Source organism: Halichondria panicea, chromosome 14 (assembly GCF_963675165.1).
Source record: "Halichondria panicea chromosome 14, odHalPani1.1, whole genome shotgun sequence".
Lineage (NCBI taxonomy): Eukaryota > Metazoa > Porifera > Demospongiae > Suberitida > Halichondriidae > Halichondria > Halichondria panicea.
This window is the reverse complement of record NC_087390.1, coordinates 5,007,838-5,020,399: the sequence shown is the minus strand read 5'-3', so window position 1 is coordinate 5,020,399 and position 12,562 is coordinate 5,007,838. Positions and strand designations below refer to the sequence as shown.

Here is a 12,562-nt window from a genome sequence, read left to right as displayed (position 1 = left end):
ACAAAGTAATTATACAATGCACCCACCAATAGACAAGAATCAAGAACATCACTTTAGCCAACAGCCAATAAATTAACACAGTCATTTCCTCAATCATCATGTAGCAATGCTAGATTAATGTGCACGCAGTAGTACATATACCGCTACTCGGACCCTCATATAATAATGTGCCCGTGTGACCATGATGACAGAGGGGCTATAATTATTATATACTAAAAGCACATGTGCTGTTTGTACCATCGTGAGAATATCTCTGGTATCTGGTAGTCTGCAATAGTCTGGAACTTAAGGATAAACACTTCCATCATCTTCATCAAGATTTCTCGACCCTAAGGAAGAGGGAGGGGCAGAAAAATACATAATTACATACAGCATGCAAGAATAATTATAATAATTGAGTTGAAATGAGAATCGATAAACCCATAAATAGCAAGACGTTACGGGGACAATACCACGGTCAAGCTCTCCCTATAGAAGCCCCTCCCCCCGCCCACTCACTGATGGGTCTTGCTCTGCCTTCTGGCGTATACACTCCACAAGGTTTAGGATGAGCTTGCAGGACATGGTCTGTATACTGACAGGGAGGCTGTCGTCATGGACATTCTTAGAGAACACCTGCACACAACACACAAGCACCAGTACTAGAACAAAAGTGATTACCTTTATACTGGTCGTAAATGTTACATTATTATATTTATAGCCCGTAATTACGTTGCTGTACTTGTACATATATTTAAATGTCGTGTCAGAAAGTCAGAAAAATCTAGGGCTGAAAATCGATTAGCACAAGTCATTATACTGTCACCATGCACACTAATATTAATCGGGAAAGCATTTGCTAACAATGTGTACACTGTACATGCACAGTATATGCACACATGCACATGTACACGACCCCCTAACCTGTACGGCCAGAGCCAGCTGTGGTAGGGACAGCTGTCCCCTGATGTGGTGGACCAGATCGGCCAGTATACTATACGCCAGTGACCTCACTGTCTCCCTGGTCGTCCATCCCGCTCCAATCAGGAGGTTCTCGTCAAATAGTTGGTCAATGCACGAGACAAACCGTGTTCTCAGGTCAGTGGCGAGGATGTGGCGTGCTGCTATTAGAAGCTCTCGTCTGAGATGAGCCACTTCTTGTGGGCAGTTGTGGAGAAGCGCTATCAAGCCTTGCACAATGTTATGGGCGTACGTGTTCACCTGGACACCCAGGTAGAAGATCGATAATGACCATTATTGCTAGGGTATCATACAGGGGGAAAGGGGGGATATCCCCCCTAGCTCCAATTCCCCCCCCCCCTTTTTGCATTTAGGTACTAGTTGTATGACTGAGTGTCCATAGCTGGAAATTGTACATACTACACAATGTATAACAGGGTATTGAAATAACAGTTGACCTTTTTTTTAGCAAATGTTCTCTTATTTCCCCCTCTACTTCAAAATCCTGTGTGACACCCTGATTGCAGTATATAATTTATATAGTAAAATGTACTGGTTGTGTTGAGACTATGGGGAAGCTTGGAAACTAATTGTGCAACTACATACCAGAGGAGGTCCGACACGAGTACCTCGATTAGCACATACTTGTAAGTAAAGTCATTGTTGCATGTGACTATTTTAGCCTAATCGAGGCACTCCGTGTCGGACCTCCTCTCACTACATACATATGCATGCACATTCAAAACTAATGTACTGATCAATACAAGAGGAAACACCTAAACTACACTCAATATTGTCACCTGGTCCTGGTAGATCCTGATGATGTAGGCGAGGAACGAGAGGAACTTGATCTGAATGGCCACAAAGTCCACGTACGTCTCCTTGTTGAATGAGGGGGCTGACCGAGCCTTGGCCGACGGTTGGAGGACAATGGTTTTCATCGTCAGGGGGATGAACTCGGAGACTGTCGAGTGAACCGTGGCCTTGTACAACTGTAGGTATCAACAAGATCATCACATGGACTGTCTGTTTCCATAGGGGGTCAAATGGAATTTCACATGTACTGAATTATGAGTATGTTTTGTATAGTATGGGTTACCTGGTACATGAGGACCACTATGATGGGTAACTCTGCCAGAACCTTCAGAGAGGTGGCCGCCTTGGGCAGGGACGACTGTGTGTGTGTGTGTGTGTGTGTGTGTGTGTGTGTGTGTGTGTGTGTGTGATGTGTGCGGGTATGTGTGTGTGTGTCATATAATATAATTATGGTTATAGGAGACGTATGGTACATGTACATGTACAGCCATGCAGATTGAGTTGGTCACCTCCATATAATAGAACAGTACATATACACACTCCACACGTACTACAGTTGGTAAGTAAAGGCCCATTCTACAGACGAGTTTCACTCTACTTTAGAGAGTCATTAACTACTCTAGCTGAGAATTTTTTTAAATCAATAGTTATTATTATATATGTAATCTCACCGATGGTTTAGTGGCTTCCTCCGAACTCTCACCCTCGATAGGCTCAAACAGAGAAGACTGGGAAGGGGGAAGGGCAAATTATGAACGAGGCAAGTACATCACATCACATTTGAATACGTACACAAACGTTAATGTGGTTAGGGTTCATGTGCATATCTCACCATGGTCTTTGGAAGGTCAGCATAAATACTCTTCACAAACTGTAGGAATCTCGTGATCTGTGTAAGCAAGGTCGTACATAGTTATAAGCTCCAACCTTTAAAAAGTGCTAGCTACAAATTCTGTCTATGCCTCTATAAGTGGGCATGCAACCATGGATACACTCTAGAGATCACACCCGAGCAGCTTATGAGCAGTCTAGAAGTGGGAATGTGATAATTATGGATATGTGTATAGGCAAGACACAGAACTATTAGTCTCCCGACATACCTCTGCGGACACAGAGGGTCTGTATTGCTTGTGCAGCTCTATGATGACCCTCAGACACACTAACACGTTCTCCTCGTTCTCAACCTCCAGTAGGTGGAACATGGTGGACAGGATCGACTGCAGACGGTGGTGGGGGAGGAGGGTATACTAACAGAGAGTTAATTGTTACTACACTTCCTATAACTAGTCTACAGTAGAACCTTAAAATTTATATAGACACATTAAAATGAGGTAAGGATATCGACACCTCTCACAGTGAAGAACCTCATAACTCAATAAATTACAGGACATGTTCTATAAGTCCTAAAAAGTGTAGAGGCTGTAAGTTACAGACAGAGCTGGGTGCATTCTTTCTATCTTAAGAGTTGTAAATACATGCTAGATACTACTGAAAACAAACCGTACTGAGGAATTCGTAACAGCTACAGCACATTACCTTGACATGCCCTTTGAGGTAATCGTTGGCTGGCAGTCGATGAATGAGCTCCAGCACAAGCTTGCGGAGTTGCTGAACAGTGATGGAAAATAATAATTATCCTGTCACTGACTACAGAGATTACAAATCATACTTAACTACCTACACTGTACAGCGCTTTATTTTCGAGGAGCTAAATTTCGCAGATTGTTCGTTGCCTCAAACATTTTTTGATTAAACTTCTCTACTGGTCATCTGAACCCCTATCCTCGAAAATAAAATCCGCGAAATGCTTAGTTTGAGCAATCCGTCCAATATTAGCTCCTCGAAAATATAGTATGTCCGTGCAACAGCTCACCTGAACATTGCTCTCAGCAGTAAATTGAGGCTCACCTATAAATGAAGACAAACCATAAAATGCAAAAAGAATAGAAGTAAACTCTCTCCCAGTACAATCGTCAATAGCCACAATGCTAATAGGCCTGGGATACATGTACTGAACTTCATGCTTTACTACAGTGAGGTACATTTTACCCGAGGCGCGCGTGGGTACAATCGCCAATAGCCACAATGCTAATAGGCCTGGGATACATGTACTGAACTTCATGCTTTACTACAGTGAGGTACATTTTTACCCGAGGCGCGCGTGGGTAGACACTGTTTAGGAAGTTTCTACATGATTTAGAAGCCCAAAGGGCTGGTTGTAGTATCCCGAACACAATGAGTAGTCTGTTGGTTTGTTTGTTTGTTTTGTACTTGTAATTGTGCACAACAATAACAATAACAAGCTCAGCTAGTACAAATAGTTGTGCAGGGTGAATAATGGTAAAGTTGTGAAATAAAGCTCTGTAACAATTAAACACCCTCACCATCTTTAAGCAGCTGCAGGAAGATGGGTATAGCCGTATCCAGGAAGTTCTGGTAGTGCTGGGAGCTCACGATCGTCTGGAGAACACGATAGGGCACAAAATGAAAGAGAAATTATTTAATATGGTGAAATCGAAACGACATATGGACTTACGTATAATTATGTTTTCAACTGAAAGCCTATTACACTTAGCTATAATACACTTATATAGATTAGTTGACTCCATTTTCTCACTTCTAAATTTTCGCTGACTTCTTGAGCTGCCTTCAGTTTGGTTTCATCAGCTATAGAGACATAAACATTTTATACGTATTAAATCAATGGATGGACAATGTATCGTTAGACCCCAATAAAACGTTGCATGCATTTTATTGTTCATATAATCCATATCCATCCATCATAATTATTATTATGCACAGCGGGTTCATAGTGCGAATGTTGGCTGTGCAATTCAAGTGCTATGGCATGTTCCACTGTGCATGTGTACGTGTGTGCTCTCGTATAGTTACTGCAATCAGCTCACCTGTATTAGCATCTACCAAACATGCAAGGTGACTTCTAAGCTTGGACATCTTGGATCTTCACTTTAGGACAAGAAACCAGTCGCTCCTGATCCTATACCTAGCATGCATTGATCAGCTAGCTCTGGGTATCAATTTCTAATTAATCCGCACCCATTGGCTATCCTTCGATAAAGAAACGCCCCCGAAAAATCTTGATTGGGGGTGTTAGATTATAATTGGGCAATGGCAATGGAAAAATAAACAGTACACAATAGAGCTATCAATAGGACAGAAGGTAATGCTAATAATAAGTCCAGTTCTGATGTGTTCTCACTGAGACCTGCAGTAAAAGCAATAACTTAATTACACTGCGTTAGTTAATCACACTCATGCATACACGTTATCTGGAACAAAACTCACTTTGTTCTGTGAATCCTCACTAGTGGGTGGTGGGGGTCCGGGGGAATGTCTAAAATAAATAAATTATTGACCACATAATAATTTATGTAGAATATGTATGTACAGGAGTGCTAAACTTTGCTATAATCTTTATCAAAGCATTCTAACCAGCACACACTTCACCAGAGGAGGTACGACATCCGCGTGTCAAAGGAAGTTTTTAAACTCACATTCCTTAGGTCAAAGTTCAATTGCGTGTTACCTGCCAAACTTAAACATAAGCACTGGGCTATTTTTAGCTGCCAAAAGTCTGATTCGTGTACTTTTATCTAGGTTATAGCTATTAGCTTAATCAACCATCGTTTCAGCTTCAGAATCTTCAGGAGGGAGGCCTGAAGTTGCTATGAGTATCACTTTGTTTGATGTGCTATTGAACTTTGACCCAGATATAATAAGGAACGTGGGTCTTTAAGACACGCGGATATCGTACCTCCTCTGCATTTCACGCAAACATACGTATACAGCTCACGAGTTATACATGTGCATGCATGTAATGCAATGAGAAAGTAATAATTATGTCACGTTGCATACTTTGGGAGTGCAGACTGTATACGTAGGTACCATGAGATAGGTGAGTATAGGCTCTAATGCATAATGGACTAACCTTTCACCAATAAGCATATCTTCTTTGCTGCTTCACCGTGCTTGAATCTGTGAAGACAGATTTCAACAAGACGACGATACGTTGCTCTGAAGCTCTCTCTGTCATGCCATAATTCTAGCACCTTCTCGGCCTTCATTTCGTAGCATATGTTCGGATTGACCTGAATTCCCGTAATTTGTGCAGTTGTCAGGAGTAAGGCCTCAGCAAATTTGGGCCAGTTTGGCAGGAAAGTACCGATTTCCTGCAAGTGTTCGTTGGAGCATTCTCGATCAAGGTCCTCCTCACTAATGCCCACGTGTCTCACAATGTCAGCAACAGTGATTGGTTGATCAGATGCAACTTGAGAGCCAGAGGGACATGGAACTGCCACTGCACTCGTGGAGTGGAACAATTGATGAGGGGCCACTAATAGTAAGCATACAATTATTATAAGCGCTGGTTCAACGTAAAAGTTTTAACACATCTATACACAATATAATATCGTACCTTCATTTAGAACGGGATCCAACACAATTCGCATTTGGTTATCAGGTTCCTTAGCACCATTCAAAGTTATTAGGTGTGAACGTCTTGGTACCTTGCAGTCCCAGCTACTCTCAGAGAGTGTTGCTACTAGCTTTGTGGATGGAACTTTTCTCCCTGGCTTGAACGAGTCAACTCTTCTCTTTGATATCTGCAATACAAAGAAACTCACATATTGATATAATTATTGCACATCGACTTTACCGTTGGTGTAACAAGTGGTAGAAGACTCCATTCATTAATATTAACACCGCTGGATAGTGGAATATCCAGTGAAATAGTCGTGTCATCAAACTCCACCCCCAAAGTCAGCCCTTCTTTGGCCCCACGCTTGTCAAAGAACTTCTGTGTTTCCTAAGAATACAAAAATAAGATTTAGAAACATGAACACCATGCATGCATAGAATCTCTGTCACTCACAGCATTATGTATTTCATCATCCACATTAATTGTGAAATGAATCTCCACGGTCCGAGGGTCGGCCTTCAGATAGTATAGACTAGCGACATACTGTAGATCAATATCACCCTCCGCAGCTATTGCAAGTGAACTGAAATGATTCACACTCAAACAACCGTACGAGCTGTGCTCTGTGAATGAGTCACGTCCTTCAAGCTGTTTGAATGTGTAGGGCAGACTCTCCTGGGAGCAATGTGCTCTCACAAATGAGAGCTTAGTGGAGCTGGTCATCTTGGCACAGTGCTGTATCTCGACTGTCAGCTGCTGTTGGAATCGACCCGAGGGATGAAGACGCACCCAGAAGACACTGCTGACCAACTGGAGATTGTCAGGAAACTGATACTGTCCAGATACACTGGCCTTGATATCTAGTCGACACTGGTCAACACCAGCTGGCAGAGAGCCTTGGGGTATGGTGAGCTTGAACCCATAGCCAACCCAGTGGAAGGTTTGGGGTGAGTTGGTTACGATCACACAAGTGCTGGCCACCACTTCAACACCAGGGAGGTCTGAGTGGAGGTAACAGTATAGAACAATGCAAATGACTCACTGAATTGTATTGCATGATACTGTTACAGTAGACAGTCTCATGAGACTGGTTCTTCTCGCAGATTTGATAAGAAATTAGGTAAATGTAAAATTCATCTATAGACAAACGCTATACATGTACAGTATCTGAAATTAAGCCCCGTGTGATACCATCACTCACCATCAGTGGCCTGTGGCTCAGCTTCGGTTTCCTGTTCGATATGCTGTTTTTCCTTTGCAAACTGAGCAATCTGTTGCTCAAGGTTGTGGATCGTATTTTTCAATAGAGTGTTAGTGCTGATGCACTCAGCCAGCACATGGTTTAACCTGAGAATTTCTTGCTTTGGTGTTTCATCTGTGGAATTTTATACATTAACACAAAACAGATAATCCATTGATTTGCTCACCATCTTTCTCCTCCTCTGAGTCACCTTCCTTATCAGGGGGTGGTCGAGGTGGGTCCTCAGGAACCGACCCTCTCAAGTACTTCTCCATCCGACCAGCCAGCTCACTCAAGCACATCTCCTTGAGAGCTCTGAACAGCTCTGCCCATGTGGGTAGGTGTGATCCATATCCTGACGCCCACTCTTCCAAGATAGGATAGTATTTCTCCTGAACATCCACACCAGCAACAGCTGGGAAGGCAGTGGGCGTGTGTTTTACAAGCTCCTCTATCAGAGAGATTCCTGCTGAAGCTTTGAGGCGATCAATAGCTCTCATAGTGAAGTAACTGTCAGCATCAAAAGGAGTAACTGTAAAGTAGAATAGCATGCAGTGCAAACGAGGTAATACGGTTGTGTGTGTGTGTGTGTGTGTGTGTGTGTGCGTGCTTTGTGTGTGTGGACTGCTACAGCTGCTCAAGGATGAATGAAGTGCAAGTAAGAGTTTCTATAGGATTTTTTCTTGGATTTGAAAATAATGCTTGGTTCTTGAGTTATGAATGCCTAGTTTTGCTTACTGGCTAGTTTTGTTTACTTGGAATGCCATAGCAGCCTTTTCAGAAAAGTGCGTAGAAAAATTTGTCTCTTGGACTGTTGCTACTCAACTTAGTAGTTAGCTCTGGGCTAGAACGCTAGCTATTGGTACATGCATGGTGGCTGCAAGAGTGAGAAAAGAACTGCAAGGTGCTGCAGCCATTAATTTTAGACTTGGCATCCTTTTAGCAACAATCATGCACTCTTCGGTTTCCCTGTGATTTCTGTCTGCATGCATGCAGCCAAAATGTTTATCGTCACGACGTGCATGTGTGTATTAGCAATAGCTAGTAGCGATGCATGCATTGTATGTTTTCAAAATCTTGCACTAGTATTTTAAGGTGAAAATGGTAAAGCATTCCACAACAGTTGTTGAACTCACCACTAAGTTTTCCGCAAAATACTCTCGTACCACTGCTCACAATTAGTTGTTTGCTGGACAGAACACCAGCTGTTGGGAGTACAGGCAGGTCAGCAGCATGCTTCCAGGACTGGGTGCTAAAGGAGAAAGCATGGATATGGATGGTTCTTGTGGTTTTAGAATTCGAATAAATCACTCCTCCAATAGACAAGAGACGACTACCAAAAAAGGCAGCAGCAGCTGAATATTGACTTGGCGCATCAGGCAGCGTCTCCCATGGTGACTGGTAGGCTCCAGATATGAGTGATTGTAGTGATGCACAGAACACGTGTCCCTGAAACGTGATCAGGTACCACTGGTCACCATGGAGAGCAGTCTTCATGCGACATGCTGCACTTGGCAGGGAGGGAGCAGTTGTCCACTGGCCATCTTTGAACACTTCCACAGAGGAGAGTGCTCCTGAGTCGTCCCATCCCCCAGCCACAACTAGTGCAGACTCACTACTGACAGCAGATGGGGAACTTCGTCTCTCCTTCATAGGAGGCAGTGTTTCAACAAACTGTCCATTCGCCATCGTGAAGATTTTGTTTGTGACCTCTCCTGTAGAATACTCACACCCACCCACCAGTAGCAGTTCAGAGTCATGGACGACAAGGGTATACCCAAAGGTAGGTGTGTCTGTCACTGTCCATGTGCTGTCAATTCTAGGTTTGAATGAGTATAATGAAGCTTCAACTCTCAAATCAATATCATTAGTAGTGTATTCTCCTCCTCCAAAATACAGTGTTCCATTTAGATACACTGAAGAGGCATCACTCATCCCCACTGGTAGAGAGGGCCATTCCTCCCACTCCAGCGATGTTGAGGGATGGAGGATGTCAGTAGTCTGCATGCATGGGAGGGAAAAATACCACTTAGATTTAGCTGGCTTCTCTTTATTCATTGGGAATTGTTATCAACTTAGACTTTGCTAAGGCGTTTGATAAAGTGTCCCACAAACAACTGTTATTCAAATTATGGAGGTTAGACATTACCGGAAATGTATGGAATATTATTGAGCAACCGATGCCACATATCTGTTTAGAGGGAACAAACTCTTCATCACTATCTGCGCTATCAGGCGTACCACCTCATGCAAGGCAGCATTCTCAGTCCTTTGTTGTTTTTAGTCTATGTCAATGATACAACCACGGTTCCACGGTTAATTTGTCCATATACATGTATATTTATGCAGATGATACTAAACTAGTGAAGCGAATAGCCAATGCAAAAGACCAAGCTGACCTGCAGTCTGATCTAGACCATCTTGTCACATGGTGCAAGGACTGGAACTTATCACTCAATTTAGACAAATGTGTCTACCTCCACTTTGGTAAAACCATTCCTGGCTCGCTCGCTATACAATTTGGACTCAAAGCTAATCCTAACAAGAGACTCTCACAAAGACCTGGGAGTGACCATCCAAAATAGTCTCACCTGGGACATATCAACAACCTATGTTCGAAGGCCTACAGCTGTTTGTACCTTATTAAAAAAAAAACGCTCTCATGCTCTCCACACAAAAAGAACACTTTATACTACACTTGTTAGATCTAATTTAACATTCTGTTCACAACTGCCACGGTGGAGACCCCAGTCACATAAACTGAGCCATTGCAAAAGTGGAACAAATCCAGAGAAGATCATCAAAGTTTGTTCTGAACCTTACCTGTAATAGTTTGGACTACAAAAGTCGCCTCATTAAACTGGACCTCTTGCCACTAATGAACGATGTTATATTTGCCGTCAGGTGTCTCAAAAAACTAGCAGATAACTTCGACATTACTGCCACGGAGTTCATATCAGTCTAAATAAGCTAGATAAGTTCATAAAGGTCATCATCGCTCAAACACAACATGAACAAGACACTTCTATTTCAAAAGACGGCATAAAAAAATTACAGCAACGGTAGACGCTTTTTTAGGGCGCGCCTCAAAAATCATAATGTGGCATACGGTATATAATAATTAAAACATTATACAGTGTGCATGTAGTAGCTAATTAAAGCTGGATAGGAAAACATGGGAGTACATCAAAGTAAGTACATATACTTCACTGGTACCTGATCATCAGCCATCTTGTCAGCTTTTCATGTCCAGAGGACTAGGAGGCGCAAAGCACTTAATTAACCTTAGCTACTTAGGTCTCTAATTGCCGTTGTGTTAATTGCATGCCAATCTCATGAGTTAGCCGCCCTTCCTAAGTGAGAGACCTAGGAAGGGCGGCTAATTCGTGAGACTAACCAACAAGCTTGCCATCAATAGAATCATGTCAGGGAACACTCCAAAACAACCAGCTATATAAGTAGTCTCATGGATCAGCCCCCTCCTGAGAAGGGGTCTGAGCACTCTTGATGTAGTTTTGTTGCACACGCTGGAATTCCAGCGGCTCAATCAGATTGACTTATTATGCCTCGAGGCGTAGCCGCACGAGAGATACAGTAAAGCTGACTGTGTGTGTGTGTCTGTCTGTGTGTCTGTTCCAGCTGTAACTGCTCAGCGGTTGCAATGCGATGAAAACTAACAGCTTCTATAGGCTTCTAGCCACGTTCTCTTGGATTTTGATTCGTGGATTAGCAAACTAAAGCTTCTTTCTCGAGTTATGGCTAGTTTGACTCACATTGAAGGCTGTTGCAGTCTCTTCAGAATCTTTCATAGCATCATCTGTCCGCACAAACTTTCTATTCAACATATGAGTTAGCCTTGCACTAAAGCGCTAGCTTTTTGTTAGCTACAAGACTCAGAAAATACCTGTTAAAACAGCTAGCTAGCAGTAGCCATTTATCTCTTTGGACACACCCTTTAATTATTCCTGTGGATGTAATGCGCATGCGCGCTCATTCCCCTTGTGTGATATCCAAGATCGAGATCCAGATCCTCCCTCCTGGCAGAATCATATTTTTCTTGAGGGCCTGGTAAGCCACAAAACACTACTATATAACAATATAGATAACAATATGCATGTACACAGGTCTTTTCTTCTTAGATATTATAATTATACACTGAACTACAGATCCTGGAAGAATCAGTTTTCTTCTTTCTTGAGGTCCTGGTATTAAAACAACAATAGATGCATATAATAAGTTTTTTCTTCTCAGTGACTTTATATAGATAAGCTAACTTTATGAAATAATTAGTAAAATTATGCGCTTCCGCTTATAATTAATTAAAAACAAAATCTTCTTCTTTGTTGCTTCCTAGATCCTTGAGGTCCTGGTATAAGCAGCCACAAAACACAACAATGATACCATAATTATACAGATGCAAGTTAGTTTTAGACAGATTATTTTATACACTTTTTCCTCTTCTATACTTCCTCTTCTATACTTTTGAGCGAAAGCAAATCATGGCGAGAGGCATTAGCACAGCGCCAGCTTGAACACTAGTTATGCCTCGGTGCGCATGCGCAAGCGAGGTATACGGTAGTGTGTTTGTGTGTCTGTGTGTCTGTGTGTGTGTGTGTGTCTGTGTGTGTAGACTGTTTCAGCTACTCAAGGATCAATGAAGTGCAAGTAAGAGTTTCTATAGGCTTCTAGTCATGCTTTCTTGGCTTGGTATTTGTGGATTTGCAAAATAAAGCTTCGTTCTCGAGGTATGCCTAGTTTTGCTTACTTGGAATGCCATTGCAGCCTTTTCAGAAGAGTCCGTAGCAAAACTTGTTCACCAAGTGTTGCTACTCTACTTAGTAGTTAGCTCTGCACTAGAACGCTAGCTATTGATAGCTGCAAGAGTGAGAAGAGAGCTGCAAGGCTCTGCTGACTTGATTGCCACAGCCATTAGACTTGAATTTTTGGCGTCGATCGTAACAACAATCATCGTCGATCATTACCCACTCTTTGAGTTTCCCTGTGATTCTGGATTCTGCATGCAGCAAAATTCATCATGATAATTATATAATCAATGTGTGTATAAAAGCTAGCTATAGTAGCTTTATGTTATGTAGCTTTGGCACCTCCACCGAGGCATCAGCACCCGC

General features: G+C 42.4%; 3 protein-coding genes across 5 annotated transcripts in view; 1 reads left to right on the top strand and 2 right to left on the bottom strand.

Annotated features, from left to right (window-relative positions):
• Positions 1 to 4,801, bottom strand: part of LOC135347789 (transformation/transcription domain-associated protein-like) — a 54,494-nt gene extending 49,693 nt beyond the window's left edge. The window contains exons 1-13 of one of the 2 annotated variants that reach the window (XM_064545837.1): positions 4,662 to 4,801; positions 4,373 to 4,422; positions 4,140 to 4,215; positions 3,629 to 3,663; positions 3,292 to 3,363; positions 2,856 to 2,972; positions 2,588 to 2,644; positions 2,427 to 2,483; positions 2,039 to 2,113; positions 1,740 to 1,931; positions 904 to 1,200; positions 499 to 615; positions 238 to 329 (exon numbers count right to left, since the gene is read on the bottom strand). In XM_064545837.1, coding sequence (XP_064401907.1) covers positions 238 to 329; positions 499 to 615; positions 904 to 1,200; positions 1,740 to 1,931; positions 2,039 to 2,113; positions 2,427 to 2,483; positions 2,588 to 2,644; positions 2,856 to 2,972; positions 3,292 to 3,363; positions 3,629 to 3,663; positions 4,140 to 4,215; positions 4,373 to 4,422; positions 4,662 to 4,710 — 1,286 coding nt within the window. In that variant the 5' untranslated portion in view covers positions 4,711 to 4,801. The remainder of the gene's footprint in view (positions 1 to 237; positions 330 to 498; positions 616 to 903; positions 1,201 to 1,739; positions 1,932 to 2,038; positions 2,114 to 2,426; positions 2,484 to 2,587; positions 2,645 to 2,855; positions 2,973 to 3,291; positions 3,364 to 3,628; positions 3,664 to 4,139; positions 4,216 to 4,372; positions 4,423 to 4,661) is intronic. The other variant, XM_064545838.1, reaches the window with a different exon arrangement.
• Positions 1 to 12,562, top strand: part of LOC135347803 (uncharacterized) — a gene marked incomplete in the record, with an annotated part of 825,189 nt that overhangs the window by 183,254 nt on the left and 629,373 nt on the right.
• On the bottom strand, positions 4,858 to 10,886 carry LOC135347835 (uncharacterized). Of its 2 annotated transcripts, none has more exons than XM_064545922.1 (10): positions 10,650 to 10,886; positions 8,570 to 9,434; positions 7,621 to 7,965; positions 7,395 to 7,568; positions 6,647 to 7,194; positions 6,431 to 6,580; positions 6,191 to 6,377; positions 5,705 to 6,109; positions 5,062 to 5,110; positions 4,858 to 4,981 (listed from the first exon to the last, which is right to left on the bottom strand). In XM_064545922.1, exons 1-10 carry the CDS (start codon positions 10,662 to 10,664, stop codon positions 4,972 to 4,974), a joined length of 2,748 nt encoding a protein of 915 aa, XP_064401992.1. In that variant the 5' UTR covers positions 10,665 to 10,886; the 3' UTR covers positions 4,858 to 4,971. The 2 variants fall into 2 exon arrangements, with proteins under 2 accessions (XP_064401992.1, XP_064401993.1); XM_064545923.1 differs by having other exon boundaries at positions 5,705 to 6,073; positions 10,650 to 10,885.

What these genes read in the sequence shown, in the direction of transcription:
- LOC135347835 (XM_064545922.1), bottom strand. An exon ending in TGAGCCACAGGCCACTGATG is followed by an intron (nt 7,195 to 7,394) that starts GTGAGTGATGGT and finishes ACCTCCACTCAG; the next exon opens with ACCTCCCTGGTGTTGAAGTG. An exon ending in GATATGCTTATTGGTGAAAG is followed by an intron (nt 5,111 to 5,704) that starts GTTAGTCCATTA and finishes TATTTATTTTAG; the next exon opens with ACATTCCCCCGGACCCCCAC.